This window comes from Chrysochloris asiatica, unplaced genomic scaffold, assembly GCF_000296735.1.
Source record: "Chrysochloris asiatica unplaced genomic scaffold, ChrAsi1.0 scaffold00044, whole genome shotgun sequence".
Taxonomy (NCBI): Eukaryota; Metazoa; Chordata; class Mammalia; order Afrosoricida; family Chrysochloridae; genus Chrysochloris; species Chrysochloris asiatica.
This window is the reverse complement of record NW_006408562.1, coordinates 20,100,815-20,121,094: the sequence shown is the minus strand read 5'-3', so window position 1 is coordinate 20,121,094 and position 20,280 is coordinate 20,100,815. Positions and strand designations below refer to the sequence as shown.

Here is a 20,280-nt window from a genome sequence, read left to right as displayed (position 1 = left end):
TATTACAATATTTTAACTTTAAATCATTCTACGGAGAATTTCTCATCCAATTAAAGTGGTCGGCAGATCAATAGCCTTTGAGAAGCAATGCTTTTACATGCCTGAATTCAGGAGAACATATATATATATACTCCTCAATTCTTTGAAATAGGTTGAGTTTTATTGCAGAACCACACACCAGTTTACTTTATGTCTACCCCAGGATGGTCAATGGGGCCGACTGTTTGTAAAACAAGATGAGATCTGAACATTAGACCAGAGACAGTTAATCTGTGAAGCAGTGGCACTGATAATTGAGAACATTCTTAGCTAGAAGAGGAAGTTTCTCGAAGTTTATGTGATCGCAGTTACAGCTCTCATTATCTGGCTTTGGCTGAGCAGATGTAGTTTTCTGAGCCTAAGAATGAAAAAGTGAATCACCTCCAGAGAACGTTTCCAAATGTGTCTTCTCAACACTAAAAAACAAAGCAAACATCACCATTAGACAAATCAGCATGTTTTCTATGTATATTTCTATTTCTATATCATTTCCAGGTTTGGAAAACTGTATTGCTCTTATAACTCAATGTGTGTTCCTGTTGCAGGGAGACAAAGGAGACCCAGGACCTCCCGGCTTCCCAGTAAGTCCTGAGCAGGTCTTTTATTTGTTTTGCTGTGTTCCTGAAATCGTCAGCAAAACTGGCTATGTAGTTTGTGGGGCACAGAGCAAGATGAAAATGTGGGTTCCTTGTTCAAACTCTGTTAGGAATTTCAAGATGTTGATGTCAAAACATTGAACCAAACATGGGATCTTGTTTGGCTGCATAGTTTCCATGTCCATGAAACTGACTCAGCATCATTTGGTGGGAGGTCTGAGTCCGACCAGAGAGGCCTTCAAAAAAGGCCCGATGACCTAGTTCTGGAAAATCAGCCTCTGGGAGCTCTAGGGCGCTCAGTTCTTTGCTGACGCACATGGGTCCATAAAAGATTAGAGTACACTTGATGGTAACTGATTTGGGCTTTTATTTACCTGGGATTACATAAAGCTCTTGCTTTGAAACATGGGCATCATTTTTGGTAGCAAATGCACCGATATTTTCTGTGTTTAGGGATCTAGGGGAGCAAGTGGACCAGCAGGCCCAATGGGCTATCCAGGAGAGCCAGGCTTAACAGTAAGTACATCCATCTATCCTCAGTACTTAGAATTGATGCTAAGTAAAGAAAAACATTATCCTCTTGGGCTGAGGACAAGGGGGCTCTTTGAGAGATTATAACCTGATGAACCAACACAGACCCATCGTTTTCATGGAAATCTAACTGAAAGCACAGGTCCCAGAGGATCAACTATCCCTATCACCTTCATAAATAACTGTCTGTCTGTGATAGAAAATGTTTTGAGCATTTTCTCTCTCACACAGGAATTTGGGGCAACCAATGAAGAAACATTCTTGTGTCTACGACTAATCACTGCTCTATGTTTGTTCACCATTGATTTAGGGACCTCCTGGCCATCCTGGGAGACCAGGCTTGAAGGTAGGCAGCCAAGAGTAAGTAAGCCACCTTAGCAAAGTCCAGGTACAATGGAATAATTGATACTTGGTACTATTAGAGTTGGAGTCCTGGTGTGGTGCTGTGGGTTAATGCGCCAGACTGCAAAGCTGTTTGAACTGCAAGGTTGGAGGTTCAAGCTCACCAGCCGCTCCTTGGAAACCCTATCCAGGGTCGCTATGGGTCGGAACTGACTCGATGGCACTTAACAACAATAATACTATTAACGTTATACCTTTACTCTTATTATCATGTCATATCACAGAATGTCTAATATTTTGCACATCTTCAACTTCCCTATTTCCAGATTAAAAATGGAAAACAACATTACTTCCCAATGATTGACCTGTCATTTCTCTTTGTAACTTCCAGCTACTGACAGAGCTCCTTTCCTGATTAGACTGAAACTCAAAATACAGGCAGACAGACCTCAGAGATACTGCAGGCTCTATTCCAGGTCACCACAATAAAGCAAATATCACAATCAAGCGAGTCACACAAATGTCTCCCAGTGCATAAAAAGTGGCGTTTACATTACATTTTCGTCTACTAAGTGTACAGTAGCATCCTGAAAAAGTTTAAAATGTGAGAATGACCAAAATGTGTCATCGAAATACAAAGTGAACACATGTTGTTGAAAAAATGGTGCTGATAGACTTGCTCAGAGTGTGGTTGGTGGCTGCAAACCTTCTATTTTTAGAAAGCGCACTATCTGTGAGGTACCATAAAACAAGGTGTGTGTGTGAGTCTCTCAGTTTTGCACCATAAATGAGATCGTGTCATGTCGCTGTGAAACTAAACACTATTAAAAATTTAGAGCATCTTCAATACATTACTAAGCTGAAAGCCTTGCTTGTTATTAATTGCTTTTTTGGAAAATTAAGAGAAATGTCTTTTCTTCTTCTTCTTCTTTACATTTTCAGGGTAATCCTGGCGTGGGAGTCAAGGGACAAAAGGGATACCCGGTAAGAACCAGCATTGCCGAAGGAAGCTAGCGTTGGAATGTGTCCATGCAATCATTGTTCCAGCTCCTATCGAATGCGTGGTCATTCTCTAGTCAGTGCTTAACTTTATGACTGGCTTCTCACTTTTATCTTTTTCACATAAAAATGCTACTTGTCCCTGAGACTAGAAGACCTAGTTGGTACCTAGCTATCACTACCAACTGCTATCAAAAAGGATCACTTTAGAAAGTCCTGGATAGAGTGGGAGAAAAATGTGGACAAAACTCAAAATCATAAAAAACAGAACAAACAAAAACATACACCAAAAAGAGCAGACTTACTGGTCAGCCAGAGACTGGTGACCCTTTCATCACCCACCGGGTTTGGAACTGAACTCACCCCCAGCACTCAATTGTCAGCCAAACAATAGATAAGGGTCACACCTGGAGAATCACACACCTGAGATCAACTAGTTAAGATCAAAAGGGCAGCATTGACCCAAGGACCAAGTTCAGAAGGGTTAGGAAACAGGGAACCCAGGGAGGAAGTGACGTTCCATTTCAATCAATGAGATGAAACAAAGTGAACTGTTGAATTGAAAACTGATCTGCTCTGTAGATCTTCACCCAATCACAATAAACGATTTAAAAAAAAAATAAAAGCTTCTTGCAGTATTCTTTTGCTTCCCAAACTCCCATTTACTAAAAACAATCATGACTTAAACCACTAGGAAAAGCCCCCACAAGCAATAGCTAAATTGGTTTGTAATTATGTGTTTAAACATTTACTTCATTCCACTCAACCTAGGAAGTGTTTTATGTGTAGTTAAGTGTAGGGTCTCTATGAGTTGAAGCCAGCACTTCACAGTGGCAGCAAGTATTTTATTCAGTAATTTAGAGGAAGGTGATATTAGAAATAATATCAAAAATGTGATGCTTTGAGGAGTTAAAGAAAAAAGAGAGCTGAAATGGACTTGAAGGAATTTACCCCATAGCAACTTACTGGATAAAGACCTGGTTTGCAAATGCAAGTGATCTATTTTACAGACTATTCTTAACTGTGAAACTCAAGGGACAATGACTCTAGCATCAAATAATAATACTCAGAAAGGCACCAAAGAATTATTTACTAATTGTTATTGCTCTTAGGAGTCCTGGTGTGGCACTGTGGGTTAATGTGCCAGACTGTAAAGCCGTTTGAACTGCAAGGTTGGTGGTTCAAGCTCACCAGCTGCTCCTTGGAAACCCTATACAGGGTCGCTATGGGTTGGAATCGATATATTTTAGAAATAGATTTTAGAAATGAGTCCCTTATCTGATGTGTCATTGCAAAACATTTTTTCCCATTCTGTGGGTTCCCTTTTGACTCTTTTGGTGATGTCTTATGACGCACATACATTTTTAATTTTTAGCATGTCCCACTCATCTATTGTGTCTATTTTTGTTTGTGTAGTTTTCAAAATGTTTGGTTACCTGGGTATGCCCTGAATTAGCGCCCTCACGTTTGTCCCTATTTTTTCATTGATGACCTTCATAATTTTAGGATTCACATTTAGATCTCTAATCCATGCTGAGTTCGTTTTTGTTTAGGGCGTGAGGTAAAGGTCCTGTTTCAGTATTTTGTATGTCGCTTTCCACTTCTGCCAGTACCATTTGTTAAAGAGACTGTCTCCTCCCCATGCAATATGCCTAGGCACTTTGTAAAACATCATTTGGCTGTATGTGGATGGGCTAATTTCTGGATTCTTGATTCTGCTCCATTGATTAATGTATCTTTCTTTGTACCAGTACCAGGCAGTTTTGAACACTGTAGCCATATAGTAAATTTTGAAATCAGGGAGTGAGAGACCTCCAACCTTGTTTTTCTTCTTAAGCAGTGCTTTGGTTATCCTGGGTCTCTTTCCTTCCCATATAAAGTTAGTAATTGTCTTTTCCAACCTTTGAAGAATGTTGTTGGAATCTGGATTGGGATTGCATTGTATGTGTAAATTGCTTTGGGCAGTACTGGCATTTTCACGATGTTGAGTCTTCCTGTCCAGGAACATGGTATGTTCTTCCACTTCTGTAGGTCTCTTTTTGTTTCTTGTAGTAGTGTTTTGTAATTTTCTTGGTATAAGTCCTATGTTTCTCTGGTTATATTTATTCCTAAATATTTCATCCTTTGGGCAGCTGTTGTAAATGGTATTGCTTGCTTAATGTCCTTTTCAGTGCTATCGTTGCTGCTATAGAGAAATCCAACTGATTTTAGTATGTTGATCTTATATCCTGCCACTTTGCTGAATCTTCCAATGAGGTCTAGTAGTTTTTTACTGAGTCTTTGGGGTTTTCTATGTAGAGGATCATATCGTCTGCAAATAAGGAGAGTTTACTTCCTCTTTGCCAATTTGGATGCCTTTAATTTCTCTATCATGTCATATAGCTCTGTTTAAAATTGCCAGCACAATATTGAATAGCAGTGGTGACAAAGGGCATCCTTGTCTGGTTCCTGTTCACAGAGGGAAGGCTTTCGGTTTCTCTCCATTGAGAATGATGTAGGCTATTGGGTTTGTATATATGTTCTTGATTATGTTGGGAATTTCCTTTCAATTCCTACTTTGTTGAGTGTTTTTATCAGGAATGGATGTTGGATTTTGTCAAATGCCTTTTCTGCATCAATCGATATGATCATGTGGTTCTTTTCCTTTTTCTTATTTATATGATGGATTATGTTAATTGTTTTTCTAATGTTGAACCATCCTTGCATCCCTTTTATGAAACCCACTTGCTCATGATGTATTTTCTTTCTTTTTTTTTGATGTGCTGTTGGATTCTGTTGGCTAGGATTTTGTTGAGAATTTTTGCATCTATGTTCATGAGGGATATTGGTCTATAATTTTCTTTCTTAGTGACGTCCTTCCCTGGTTTTGGATGAGGGTAATGCTTGCTTCATAAAAAGTATTAGGGAGTTTTCCATCCTCTTCTATGTTCTGGAATAATTTGAGTAGAATTGATGACAGTTCTTCCCTGAATGCTTGGTAGAACTCACCCATGAAGCCATCTGGGCCTGGTCTTCTTTTGGTTGGGAGTCTTTTGGTGACCTGATCAATTTCTTCTTTTGTTATGGGTCTGTTCAAGTGTTCTACTTCATTCTGAGTAAGTATGGGTAGGTCATATTTTTCTAGAAATATATCCATCTCTTCTAAGTTTTCAAATTTATGGAGTACAACTCTTCATAGTATTCTGTTATTATCCTTTTGATTTTGTTTGGTTCCATTTGACATTGCCCATGTGGTTTCTAATGCGAGTTATTTGTGTCCGCTCCCTCTTTTCTTTTGTTAGTTTTGCCAATGGTTTGCCAATTTTATTAATCCTTTCAAAGAACCAGCTTCTTGTACTGTTGATTCTTTCTATAGTTTTTCGGTTTTTCATCTTGTTTATTTCTGCTCTTATCTTTATTATTTCCTTTCTTTTAGTGATTGTAGGTTCCCTCTGCTGGTCTGCTTCTAATTGTTGAAGATGCTGTGTTAATGTGTTAATTTTGGTTCTCTCTTCTTTTTGGATGTGTGCATTAATTGCAATAAATTGTCCTCTCAGCACTGCTTTAGTCATATCCCAAAGATTTTGGTATATTATGTTGGTTTGGTTTGTTTGTAGGAACTTTGTGAATTCACATTTAATTTCTTCTTTTACCCAGTCGCTTTTCAGTAAGATGTTGTTCAATTTCCTTGTATTTGACTTTATTGTCTTAGTCTTCTTATTGTTGATTTCTATTTTTATAGCATTGTGGTCTGATAATATGCTCTGTAGAATTTTGATGTTTGTGAGTTTATGGAGGCTCGCTTTGTGACCTAGGACATGGTCAATTCTGAAAAATGTTCTATGTGCACTGGAGAAGTATGTATATTGTTCTGTTGTTGGATTGAATGCTCTGTATATATCTATGAGGTCAAGTTGGTTGATTGTGTTGTTTAGTTCCTCTGTAAGTTTGCCGAGTTTCTTTCTGGTTGTTCTGTCCCCTTTCAAAAGAGGTGTGTTAAAATCTCTCACTATAATTGTAGATTTGTCTATTTCTTTATTCAATTCTAGTAAGGTTTGCTTCATGTATCTTGGTGCTCTTTCATTGGAAGCGTAGATATTTATTATGGTTATGTCGTCTCGCTCAATTGACCTTTTGATCAGATAGTGTCCTTCTTTGTCTCTTATACTGGTTTTTATCTTAAAGTTTACTTTTCGGAGATTAGTATTGCCACTCCTGCTTGTTTATTGTTGCAATTAGCTTGGTAAAATTTTTTTCCATCCTTTAACTTTTTTAGTCTGTTTTTGTCTTTGTGTGTAAGGTGTGCCTCTTGCAGGCAGAAAATTGAAGGGTCTTGTTTTCTTATCCATTCTGCCACTCTCTGTCTCTTCACTGGTGCATTCAATCCATTGACATTCAATGTAATTATCGATAAGTATGAATTAATTGCTGCCATTATGTTACTTTTTTGGTAGTGCAGCTCATTCTTTTGTTCTGCATGCCTTCTTATGTTGGCTTTGTATTTTTTGTGCTATTCCTTGTCAGTTTCTTTTTAGTTTTCATTGTTGCTTGTTCTGCTTGGAAGTTCATTTTCATGGTAAAGTGTGAAGTATTAACTTTCTTTGGTGTTACCTTATAGTCTACTAACTTTTCTCTCCATTTAAGAGAATCCATTGTATCCTGTAATTTACCTGACATCCTCATCACCTGAATCGCTGTTGCTACGTTTGTCCCTTCTTTGACATTGATATAATTTTGATCTTCAGTTGACCTCCCAGCTCCTTTGAGTTTGCTGTTGTAGTCTTGTTCTGTTCTGGACTCTGCTATCTATTGACTAAGTTCCAGGTGGAACTTGTCAATCTCTTTTTGTTGTCTGTTCTTGTTGGTTTTCAGTCCACAGAACTCCCTTTAGGATGTTTTGAAGTGCTGGGTTGGTTTTGATAAAATCTCTCAGATTCTGTTTATCGTGGAATATCTTGATCACACCATCGTATTTGATTGATAGTTTTGCTGGCTAGACGATTATTGGTTGACAGTTTTTTTGTTTTGTTTTGTTTGTAGGGCTTTGTGTATGTCTCCCCATTGCTTTCTTTCCTGCATGGTTTGTTCTGAAGAGTCAGAGCGTAATCTGATTTGCTTGCCTTTATAAGTGACGTTTCTATTCTCCTTGGCCACTTTTACTATTCTCTCTTTGTCTTTGATTTTGGAGAGCTTGATTATTATATGTCTTGGTGACTTTCTTTTGGGGTCTGTCCTTCCTGGGGTATGTTCGGCTTCTTGAATGTTTATCTTCTAATCTTTCAAGATGTTAGGGAAATTTTCTTTCCGAAGCTCTTCAACTGTTCCCTCTGTGGACTTCTCTGAATCTTCCTGTTCCGGAATACCAGTAACTCTTAAGTTGTCCCTCTTCATGTTATCCAGCATGAATCTTAGACTCTCTTCAGATTTTTTATCCTTTATTCTGTGTGCTCTTCTTTCTTTGCAGTATGAGAGATTTTGTCTTCCAGCTCGCTAGTTCTGGCTTCTATCTCTTCTATTCTGCTCCTTTCCCCTTTCAGTATATTGTCCATTTCTGATATCTTATTATTAATCATCAGGACATCTTTTTGCAGGTTTTGAATTGTTTTCAATGCTGTATCAATCTTATTTGATTGCTCCAGTAGTACATTCCTGATTTCTTCCTTGTTTTTCTCCACACCTTTTCTGAGCATTTGAATTTGTTTCCATATCATTCTTCTGAATTCTTCCTCCTCTAAAAAAACCTTTGTCTATATCTAGCCCATTTGTCTCAGCTACTCTCTTCTGTTTTGGGACATGTTTCGATATTGTTTGTTGTTTTTTGTTCATCATTTCTGATAGTTATGTGTTTTTATTAAAGCTTAAGTGAATGTTTGTTGTTTGTTGTTAAGTTTACCTGGTGATTATGATCAGGAGATAGGTTCCCTTTTCTCGTGTAATGCTTAACAGGTATTGTTGGCTCTTGTCTCAGTGGTGGACTGTTATGGAGTATGCTTATTGCTTGGCTATATGGTCATGATTGCTGTCTCTTCTTGGGTAATGTAGGAAGAGAAAGTTCCCACCTCCAGGAAAGATTTGTGATCAAAAGGACCAAAATCAGAAGTAATATAAATGCAGAGACAAAAACCACCACTTTGGAACAGAGATGAAGCTGTGGTCGACGGTCCTGAGCTACACAGGCAGTATGTGTGCAAGGCAGAAGCCTCCATCAGTGGGTGAGGGTGTCCACTCTCTCAGGCCCTCCTTTAGTCACTACGGTAGAGGTGTGCAGGTAGATATTGAGCAGTTAATGGGAGAAAGATTGTCCACTATTTTTGTCTCTGAAGGTCAGTTAGGTATCTGCATGTGTTGAGTCCTTTTATGTTGGGGTTTTACAGATTACTTTGTATGGGTCCTGCGTAGGCAGCTCAGGTAGCGTAGTGGTCACGAATGGGGCCGCGAACCACAAGGTCAGCAGCTCGAAACCACCAGCCGTACTATGGGAGAAAGATGAGGTGTTCAGCTCCTGCACAGACCCACAGCCCTGGAAACCAACTACAGGGTCGCCTGTAGTTGGAACCGACTCCAGGGTGCACAGCTGCCAGTGGTCCCATTGGAGAAAATTTTAGGGTTGTGTCTCTGTGGGTGATGTCATAAGTCACCACCAAGCTTCCTCTCTCTGAACCGTGAGAAAGTTGTCCCGCCTAATGTTGTCTGGGCTGAGCAATGAAGGCAGGACAGGGAAAAAGAGGGAGAAATGTGTAGTTTTCCGCCTCTTTTTTTTGCAAATGTCTCTGCACTGCTTTTAGCACAGGTTTTCTGAGCTGAACTGGCTGTAGCCCCGCCCTCTAAACTCTGCCAGGGCGGCATGGCTGCCATCTCCAGATTCCTAACTCGCAGTATTTTCCTCATTATAGTGATTTTTCATTTGCGAGTGTGGGAAACTGACGTCCTGGATCTTATGGTAGATCAGGAGCTCTGGAGTTGTTCTACGAGTGATTCCTTTGTGGGATCCCCATCCCTTCACAATGGAGCATTCCCTACCTGGTTTTTGCTGCTATCGCCCAAACCAGAAGCCCTAAATCTTATTTTTAGCAATAAGCATGGATTCAATTTTTATTAGGAAATCAGTAAATATGAATTAAAATGACGTGTTAATTTACATGTTAGATCCATGGCACACAGGATTGTAAGCCCTGAAGCACAATATGGATAAAAGTCTCCTTTGTTTCAAAATATACATTTCATATTGATTCTTTAAAATTTTATTAGGAATTGAGAGATGGTTTACAGAACAGATGATCAGTTTTACATGCAATAAATTGTGTACTTTGCTTCATTGCAATGCTTAGAATCCGTTCCATTTGCCAACAGTTAACAGTATTTCCCTCTATTCACTTCAATATTACATTTCCCTCTGCCTCCCACTACCTTCATCTTTCCTCCTTCTTGTGGTATGTTGTCTGCATGCCATCCCTGTCGACATGTTCACTCTCTAGCCTGTGAATAATTTTCCTTGTCCTGACCTGTAACCATCCTAGATTGTTTGTTTTTTTCTTTTTCTTTATTTTTCTCTTGCAACCAATCATAGGTTTTGTTTCATTTCATTGATTACACTCCTCGTTCTGTAACAACACTTTGGCTTCTACTCTGTGACTTCCCTTTCACATCTTATTTTTCACAAATAAACAAAACAAAAAATGTATTCATTTATACATTTCATATTAATTCTTATTATCTTGATTTGTTTTTTAAGGGAGAAGTTGGCCAGCAAGGTTCTCCAGGACCAACACTATTGGTCGAACCACCGGATTCTAGTCTTTTTAAAGGAGAAAAGGTAATCATCCCAAGCCCATACCTGGCCAGGGTAAAGTAGCAGTAGTGAAAATTTTTTGAACACTTAACTCTGTGCCAGCCCAGTATTGAGCACCTTCCCTACATCACCATGTTAAACCTGCAAGAATCTTGCCGGGTCAATGAAGTTATTACCCTATTCTATGGAGCGTAGTGGTTACGAATCGGGCTGCGAACCTTAAGGTCAGCAGTTCGAAACTACCAGCCACTCCGCAGGAGAAAGATGAGGCTTTCTACTCCCATAAAGACTTACACTCTTGGAAACCCTGTACAGGGTCGCTATGTGTCGGAACCGACTCGATGGCACTTCACAACAATGGAGGAGAAATGGGAGCCTTGGAAAGGTTCTCAGTTTACTCAGCGGCTGAGTAGGAGAGCTTAGCTAAAGGTGTTAAATTGTGGCATGCCCTCCAAGACATAATGTCCCACTGACTCCTGGTATGACCCTATAGGATAAGCACGGGACGGCAAACCACAGGGTCAGCGGTTCAAACTCTCCAGCTGCTCCTTGGAAATCCTATACAAGGTTGCTATGAGTTGGAACTGTTTTGATAGCATTTCTTGTTGTTATTAAGTGCTATTGAGTTCTGACTCATAGAGACCCTATATACAATTTCTGATGACCAGTAAGTTTGAACTGCCAACTTTGTAGTTCACAGTCCAGTGCTGATCCTACAGTGCCACACACCACAATGTTGTCCTTAAGGAGTTCTGGTGATGCTGTAGATAAGCATTGGATTGCTAACCAAAAGGTCAGCAGTTGAAAAGCCAGCAGCCGCACCACAGGAGAAAGATGAGGCTTTCTGCTCTTGTAAAGATTTGCAGAATCACTGTGATTTGGAATCAGCTTGAAGGCAGTGAATTTTTTTTTTTTAATGTTATCCTTGATCGATGGGCTGCAAAGACCACCGGAAGCCCAATTAATTATTGGGTTTCACACTTTAAGAATTGAAATGATAGCAAATGCATAGAGTAGAACCCATAGAAGACTCTTGTCAAATCTTTGTTCTTTTGCCAGCCTCCAATACTGTTGTTACAGATGCCACTGGAAGCCCAGTTGTATTTGGTCATTGAAATGGTAACAAACGCATGGAGCTGACCCTTTAGAAGACCCTTGACCATTCTTCATTCCTTTAGAAGATTCTGTTTCTGCATTTTGGCTACTGGGTTAAATTTTTCTGCCTTTCATCATTCTTCTTAACTTCTGCATTTTTAACTTGCATTCACAGTCCTGGTCCTACAGCGGTCCACATCTGTGTTTCCCACATAGAACAGACCTGCTGGTGTCTGATGTAGAAATCTGAGTGGAGTTTCAATTGCTAATTAATGTCAGTTGAAGAACAATCCCTTATTTTTAAAATGTGAATAAAACAGGTTATCAAAAGAGGAGATTTCTGAAAGAGTGAATTCCATATACTAAAAGATAGGAGAAAACCAGATTCTCTTCATTCTAATCCTCAGGGTGTAAAAGGGATACCTGGACCTCTTGGACCGCCAGGACCTTTTGGACTCAAGGTAGTTTTTTTTTAAATACGCTCCCTCTCTCTTTTTCATTTGTATGATGTGATATATTAATTTTAAAACAAAGTTTATGTCTCTTATCATTGTTTTAAATGCCAATGTGTATTGCTAGATTTTTGTCACTAGTTTATCACTCTTGTATCAGGTGTGTATTCTAAAGTAATTACATTTTCTTTAAGCAGTTGAAAAGCATTTTTGTCTTTGCTTTACATATTGCTGAAATATGTTTCCCTGAATGCCTCGACTGTTATCTTTAAAAGGGAAAACCTGGCGTTGGGGAGAAAGGAGAGAAGGGCATTTCTGGATTTCCAGGACCTCCGGTAAGAATCACTCAGACCCCTGTTAGCTTCAGAACATTGGGAGGCTTTTCTTTTCCACATAGGATCAGCACTGAACTACGAACTACAAGGTCGGCAGTTCAAGTCCATCAACTGTTCCTTGGAAACCCTATATGGGGTCACTGTGAGTTGGAACCGACTCCACAGCATTTAACAACAACAACGTAAGACTTGGAGTCTTGGTGTGGCACTGTAGGATAAGCACAAGACTGCTAACTTCAAGGCCGGTAGTTCAAATTCAGTGGCACTTAACAAGACTAGATCAATATTTCCATATGCTTAAGAGGGAGAACGTACCTCAGATAAGAACCATATATTTTGGGTGAGAATTGTGTAGTAGCCAAACTTCCAAGAGCATCTCTCATAATGTTATTGCTTAGCGTTGTCCACTTGGTTCTGACTCCTAGTGACCCTGTATAGGGTTTCCAAGGAGAAGCTGGTGGGTTTGATCCAGAGACTTTGTGGTTTGTAGTCTAGTGCTACAGTGCCACACCAAGAAGAAAGTAGAAGATAATTTGTGGGGACATGGGGGTGGGCTGCAATGGAGTCATGGCATTTCCTGACTAGCTGTGTCAGCCTGGCATTAGCTTGTCATTGCTCATTTCTACTTATCTGATAAAATAAGATGATGCTCTTGAGGCAGTAGCCAGTACAAAAAAAACCCAACATCTGCCCACATGTCAGCATTAGGTCACTAGTGGACATCCCTCTGCATAGAATCATCACAGAGGCCAGACTGCAGTAGATGTTGGTTGCATTGACTTGGCTCTAGATTGAGTACCTGATGGGACAAGAGTGCCTTCCGTGCTAATTTGTAATATTGTTAAAGCACAGAGCAAATGTTAATCTCCAGACAAAGTATATTGCAATGATTTCAAAGCTGTTTGGCCCAGGGCAAGCATTAGTTAAATAAACTGTTAACAAAATATGTTCTTGATGGCAATGACATGAAGTTTATGAATAAGACTAATCAAAGTCCACTTAAAAAAGCAAATATGATAAGAAATGAAATCTGTGTTAGATGCTTTTGCTTTCATGCATCTACATTGGCAGATGAAGCAATCTCATGAGGGGAAAAATGATGCATGAACTGGTCCATACATTTTTATTTCATTCTGCTTGTGTTAATTGTTGTACCTTTCTTAGGGTGACCCTGGTTCCTATGGCTCCCCGGGTTTTCCAGGATTGAAGGTAAACATTCACCATTATAGGGATGACAAATCCATTCTCATTAGTAAAGGCACTTCAGCATGCCCAAACAACTGTATTGTTCACACGCACACACTCAGAAGCATGTAACTGGAAAAGCAGACACATTCATTTTATGAATCGCACGATTTAGCTGTGGGTGCAAGTCCTAAAATACAAGACTTAGTCAAATGCAATCCCTATTCAGAGTTAAAGCTGCCCAGCATCTCAGTGACCATGGATCATTCTAATTAAATGCAAATGAGATAAGTTGGCACTCAATCACATTTGTTTTTTACTTATGCATTTTTACCAAAGGCATGTTTGTGGTTGTTTGTAGGGGGAACCCGGACTGATTGGCCATCCTGGGCCACCTGGATTTCTTGGCTCAAAGGTAAAATAGTGAGCTCATTGGAGTCGAGCCTTAATAAAATATTATGTCCTTTATGTTATCTAATGTATATATATTTATTCCTTATATTTATTTATTTATTTATTTATTTATTTATTTATTTATTTATTATATATGGGGTTTTTTTAGGTTCATTTATTTTAATGTTTTATTGTGAATTATGTGATAGTTTACATGGGAGAACATTAGTTTTACATTCATCCTATCGTATATCATTTCATTGCTGTGGTTACAATCCCCTCCATGCATCATCAACCAACCAAAGGGTATACACTACAAGCCTGGCCCCTGGTTGTCAGCACACAGCCCCTCTTCCTCTCTGTGTCTAAAGTTCCCAGCTGCTCCATCTCTCCACGTCATCGTCTCTGCCTCTGTCTCAGGTATCACTGCTTCTCTGGGTAGGGTCCTGCTCTCCGCTCTTCTCCCTTGATGGTCCCAGGGACCTCCGCTCCTAGACTGAAAAGTTAATCACTTCTGTCCTTGCTACAAAACATCTACCTTTACATTTCCAACCCTTACAATCAGTGTTGATAACAATTATTCACTACTGTATCACAAGAGACCTATCTGCATTTCTCTAATGTATTTTTAAAGTATATTTAAATCATCAAGATTTAATAAGAACTTACTAAGAATCATTCATAAATGTAGCTGCCCTACAGTATTTCCAAAGCTGCAGATCTTTGCAGAGCAGACTGCTGCATTGGAATGGCTTGTAGATTTGAACCACCAACCTTTCCATTAGCAGTGGAGTGTTTTAACCACTGACAGAGGTTATTTTGCTTATATTACTCTAATGTATGTTGTGGTGCAACTCTTTAGGAAAAACGCTGAACTGCTGACCTCCAGGCTGGCAGTTCAAATCCACCAGCTGCTCCTCACAAACCTGATACAGGATTGCTATAGGTCTGACCTTACTCAAAAACACACAACAACACTCTATGTTGTAATTATTACATTTTATGTCTGAGAAATGATCCTTTAGAAGGTGAATCATAATGAAAACTTTAAAAAGTCCATGCTGTTGTTGTAAAGTGATATTGAGTTGGTTCCAACTCACAGTGACACTGTAGAGGGTATCTCAGGGGCAGCTGGTGGGTTTGAACCACTGACCTTGCAGTGAGCAGTCCTATGCTGATCTTGCAGCACCACACCAGGACAGGGTTAAAACAATATCAGGATTACAAATGAAGGAGCTTGAGCAAAGGTTCTATAGATGAATCCTGACCAAAAGGGGGAAAATACTGAACAGAATCTCAAAATTTTCATGGAATCCAGACTTTCTGGAACCTTTGAGACTGTAAGAGTCACCAAAACGATTGCCTTGAGATAATCTTGAAATCTTCAACCAAAAATACCCCCTCATGTCTTTTTCAAACGAAGCCATAAAACAAAACCCACGGTTATCAAGTCCATTCGGACTCATAGTGACCCTTCCAGACAGAGAAGAACTGCCCTACAGCGTTTCCAAGACAGACTGATGGGTAAGCACCGGACTTCTAACTATAAGGTCAGCAGTTCAAATCCACCAGCTAGCCACTCCCAGGGAGAACAATGAGGCTTCCTGCTCCTATAAAGATTTACAGTCTTGGAAACCCTAGACAGGGTCACTATGAGTTGGAACCAATAGGACGGCAGTGAATCTTTCTTCAGTTGACTTTAATGAGTGACGAATGTCTGTCTGGAGCATGGTACACTTTTAAAGAACTCTCTACATTGGAATCAAATTGACAACAGCAACTGTTGATGCTGTTTTAGGTAGAAAATCTGGGAGTAGTTAGTTCATGGGGAGGAACAAACAGTTAGGAGCAGGGAGATGAAAATGGCTGCACAAGTTGACAAATGTAATCGCTGTCACTGAGTGTCCGTGTGAAAATTGTGGAATTGGTGTGGGTGGGTTCTGATACGTGCATTTTCAACAACAACAAAATACTGTTTTTTAAAAAATGAAGGGCGCCGTTTCCATCTCCCTGTAGCATGACTGCATATCTTCCTTTTCGTTGTCACCTCTGTGGGTTCATGTGTCATGCTCATTCAGGACAAGCCATGTAGGCAGTAAGGGAATAAGGAGGGGAAGGCAGTATTTGTTGCTAAAATAAAATCTATATTCAGATCTTGCTAGGTGAGTAAGCCAGTTGTTGATCCTGGAGTGACAGTTAAAGGTTAATACTTCTAGCATATTGAGGAAATTTAACATGTCAGAAGAATCTAATTTATGGGCATGGAGTAATTTGGAGTAACTTTTCTTTTGTGCATATTGTACCAGTTGGTCAGTGGCTTCTGATTGTAGATGGGAGATTGGATGCATCACTCTTCCTCTGAGACTTCTATGAGCCGCTCATTTCTCTAGCCAGCCTATGATCTTTATGTGATTGCATGCGAGGTCTTTCTACTGTCTGTTTAATGCCAGCCAGACTGTTGTTTCTAAGAAGAGTGAATGAATGATTTCAGGGGGACCCTGGAGACCGTGGACACCCAGGACCACCAGGTCTTTTGGTAACTCCACCTGCTCCATTCAAAGGTTTGTGTTCCATTCATTTCCTCCATAAATGGCATTGGAGTCACCCTGGCAAATGCATCTCTTCCAGTATTTTCATAGCTTGCATCTTAGACAGGCAAATACCTAAACTTGACCATGAATATGTAACAATACTTGTGCAGTTTGGGGTGTACCCTTTGTTTGTCTCTATTGGCATCAGAGACCACATTTTATTTTAGTATATAAACAGTATGTTGGGGTTTTAGTATGTCACCTTTCAGAAAATAGTTTTGTTTTGGTTTTTAATTGCTAAAAAAATGTATGAAACCATTGGATTATTGTCTACCACAAGATGCTAACACTAAGGGGAAAACAATGCAGTTAAACCAGTTACCATCACCTCATGCTTGTCAGACTAGAACTGTGCTAATTTTTTTTGAAGGTAGATTGCTGGGGCTTTCTTAGACGTCTGAGTGGTCCCAAACTTCCAATCTCTCAGACAACAGCAGAATGCATTAACCCTTTGTACCATCCAGGCCTTAATCAGTGACAGACAAGCCTCCATTCAAAGTTTGCACACCTGAAGAAGGGATGGCCTATGCTGATTCATTTAAAACGTGATTAAAAAACAAACTAACTGCAGAACAGTCAAATTACATATTTACCAAATCTCACAATAATTAAGTGTACATAGATTTTACATGCATGTTTTTTACATGCACATTCCTATGTGTAATTACCTTTCACAGGTCCTCCAGGGGATCCTGGCTTCCCTGGCCACTATGGAGAAGTGGGGGCAATTGGACCACCTGGCCCTCCAGGTCTCTCAGGTAGACCAGGTGAAACCTGCGCAGGTAAGAATACATTGGCTTTTTCTTGCCAGTTTTCCTATATCTCACCTCCACCGTGGTTCTCAACTCTTGCTGATATTGAAATCACCTTCAAAATTCAATTGTCCTGAAGTAAATTCCAACTCATAGAGACCCTATGGGGACAGAGTAGAACTGCCCCGTATGAATTCTGAGACTGTTAAGTCTTTATGAGCACCGACAACCTCATCTTTCTCCCATGGAGTGGCTGGTAGGTGGAGCCTTGCAGTTGGCAGCCCAACACTTAACCTAGGGCACCACCAGAGCTCCAGAATCACCTTTGTTGTTGTCGTTGTTCAGTGCCATCAAATCGGTTCCTCACAGTGACCCTGTATGTTGTTGCTGTTAAGTGTCACTGAGTCTATTCCAATTCATAGTACACTGTATAGGGTTTCCGAGGAGCAGCTGGTGAGTTTGAACCACTGATCTTTCATTTTAAACCAACCTTTCAGCCCAGTGTTTATCCTATAGTGCCACATCAGGACTCTAGTTTCTAAAATCACCTTATAAGCCTTTAAAACCACTAATGCCTATGGTTTGCCACAGACCAAGCCCAACGTACTCCTTGGGAGATGGGCTCAGGCACCTGTGTTGTTAAAGCGGCCTGGTGGTGATGGTGGTGGATGCTGTGGAGTCGGTTCTGACTCCTATCAACCCTACAAGGGTTTCTGAGGCGGTGAATCTTTACAGGAGCATAAAGTTTCATTTTTATCCCACAGAATGGGGACCATGAGGTTAGCGGCCTGACTCATAACCACTACGCTACCAGAGTTCCTTGTAAAACTGCCCTAGAATTTCTACTGTTTGTGGGCCGTGGGGTTTCCGCAGTAGAATCCGCCCCTTCCATGCAGGAGACCCAGTTTGATTTTCCGTCAGTATACCTTATGCCGCCACTACTTGCCTGTCAGTGGAGCCAGCATGTCGCTATGATGCTGAACTGATTTCAGCAGAGCTCCCAGACTTAGAAGGACTAGCAAAAGACATTGCTCATCTACTTCTCAATTGTTGTGAAGTGCCATCGAGTCAAGTCCAACCCATAGTGACCCTATATAGGGTTTCCAAGGAGCAGCTGGTGAACTTGAACCAACCTTGTACTTCAAATGACTTTGCAGTCTGATGGATTAGCCGATAGCACCACACCAGGATTCCTCAATAGCAATCAACAAAAGCAGTATGGATCACAATGGCTCAGTCTACAACCCATCATGAGGATGACTCAGGACTGGGCAGCATTGTGCTCCGTTATACACTGCATCTCCAAGAGTCAGGAGCCAATACAAACACAGCTAACAACTTTTTGAATGTACAACCAGAGTTAAGAGCTACTGAACTCAAACCAGCTAATCACTTATTTATAAGAAATACATGTCCCAACAATGCACCTCAAAAATACTCAATCACTATCTTAGGGGTGTATTTGGACCAAGAAGCAACACTATGAAAAACAGAAAAGATTGCAAATTGTCAAGGATTTCATTTTATTTGGATCTGCAATCAACACCCCTGGAAGCAGCAGTTAAGAAATCAAATGATGTATTGCACTGGGCTAATCTGCGGCAAAAGACCTCTTTAAAGCGTTTAAAAGCAAAGATGTCGGTTTAAGGATTAAGGTGTGCCTGCCCCAAGCCATGGTATTTTCTTTTTCTGGGCATTTATTTATTCACAGTTTTGTTGTTGTTGTTTTAAGTTTTTATTGTGAACTGAGTGATAGTTTACATGGGAGAATATCGGCTTTACACCACCGTTTCATTGCAATAATTATAATCTCCTCTGTGCATCATCAATCAATAGTATTTGCTTCCATTCCCTTTGTGTTTTAGGGGGTGGATATATACAGAAATACTCAGGAATATATAATAATTTAAACAATTCTGCAAGCCTGCCTCCTGGTTGCCAGCACCCAGCCCCTCTCTTTCCATGAATCTAGAGTCCTCAGCTGCTCCCTCTCTCTATGTCCCCATCTCTGCCTCCAGCTGCTTCTCTGGATAGGGTCCTGCATTCTGCCTGTGCTTTTTTCCCTTGATGATCCTAGGGTCCTCTGCTTCTGGACTGTAAGATTAACTACTCCTCCATTTTTGTTACACAAACACTACCTTTACAGTTGTGACAGTTGCAATTAGTCATGATAACAGTTACTCACTATTGAATCATAAGAATCCTATCCCCATCTCCTTTCACCAGAGCTGTCTAGACAAGATGAAAACTATTCAATGGGGACTCTACCCTCCCCCTGCACACTCTTAAACTAAACTCCCTTTTGAAAACTAGTAAGCCAGTCACTTCCTTCCTTTATTGCCTCCTCATTTTAGGTAGCCAATGTCTAAGTTGCCTGTCCCTATCTACCCTGTGTACAGATGGGATAGGATTGATATTTGATGTGAAGACTCCTTCTCTCTCAGTTGGTACCTTGAGCGATTACATCCTTAAGGTCAAGTTCATCAAACTGTTGCAATTTACACTCATTTCCTTCCACCAATTTTTTTTTTTTTTTTTTTTTTTTTTTATCTTCCTCTAGTAGAGTTCTGATTATCAAGCCATCAAGGCTAGGTTAAATGGGTACTGTCTGCTAATTTGGGCATTCTTGTGTATTTCCCCTCACTTCGCATTCATTTATTTTTTAAACTTTCTAGTGTGAAGGTTTAGAGAGGAAATAATCCATTTTGCATTCAGCAAATCTTATAATTTGCTTCATTGCAATGATTGCAATCCTTTCCATGTACCATTAATTGCATGTATCATGTAACTATTGCATTCTTCCGTATGTCTCCTGCTACCATCATCTTTCCTCTGCTAACCTCTGTCTTGTTGTATGTTGCTTGTCATATCACTGTGTTAACATGTGTCCACCCTCTAGCCCATGAATAAATTTCCCTCGCCCTCCCCCATCAAAGAAAAGCTTTTCCTAACATTTTGCAACATTGGCCTCAACAATATTGTCCTTTTGTGATTGACTAATTTCACTCAGCATAATGTCCCCCAGGTTCACCCATGTTGTGAGGTGTTTTGTAGATGCATTTTTATTCTTCAGCATTGTGTAGTATTCCATTGTATGTATCTAACCAAAGTTTTTTTTTTTTTTTTTATTCTTCTGTTGATAGACACTTAGGCTGTCCCCATCTTTTTTATGTATCTCTTGCAGATTGCGTATTGATAGAGT

General features: G+C 40.0%; 1 protein-coding gene across 1 annotated transcript in view; it reads left to right on the top strand.

Annotated features, from left to right (window-relative positions):
- The window catches only part of COL4A4 (collagen, type IV, alpha 4), a 175,917-nt gene that overhangs the window by 67,130 nt on the left and 88,507 nt on the right, over window positions 1-20,280 (top strand). Inside the window, exons 8-18 of the mRNA XM_006861931.1 lie at window positions 585-620; window positions 1,089-1,151; window positions 1,477-1,512; window positions 2,451-2,492; window positions 10,219-10,299; window positions 11,778-11,831; window positions 12,098-12,157; window positions 13,322-13,366; window positions 13,704-13,757; window positions 16,227-16,296; window positions 17,004-17,108. Of these exons, the coding sequence (XP_006861993.1) occupies window positions 585-620; window positions 1,089-1,151; window positions 1,477-1,512; window positions 2,451-2,492; window positions 10,219-10,299; window positions 11,778-11,831; window positions 12,098-12,157; window positions 13,322-13,366; window positions 13,704-13,757; window positions 16,227-16,296; window positions 17,004-17,108 (646 nt within the window). The remainder of the gene's footprint in view (window positions 1-584; window positions 621-1,088; window positions 1,152-1,476; window positions 1,513-2,450; window positions 2,493-10,218; window positions 10,300-11,777; window positions 11,832-12,097; window positions 12,158-13,321; window positions 13,367-13,703; window positions 13,758-16,226; window positions 16,297-17,003; window positions 17,109-20,280) is intronic.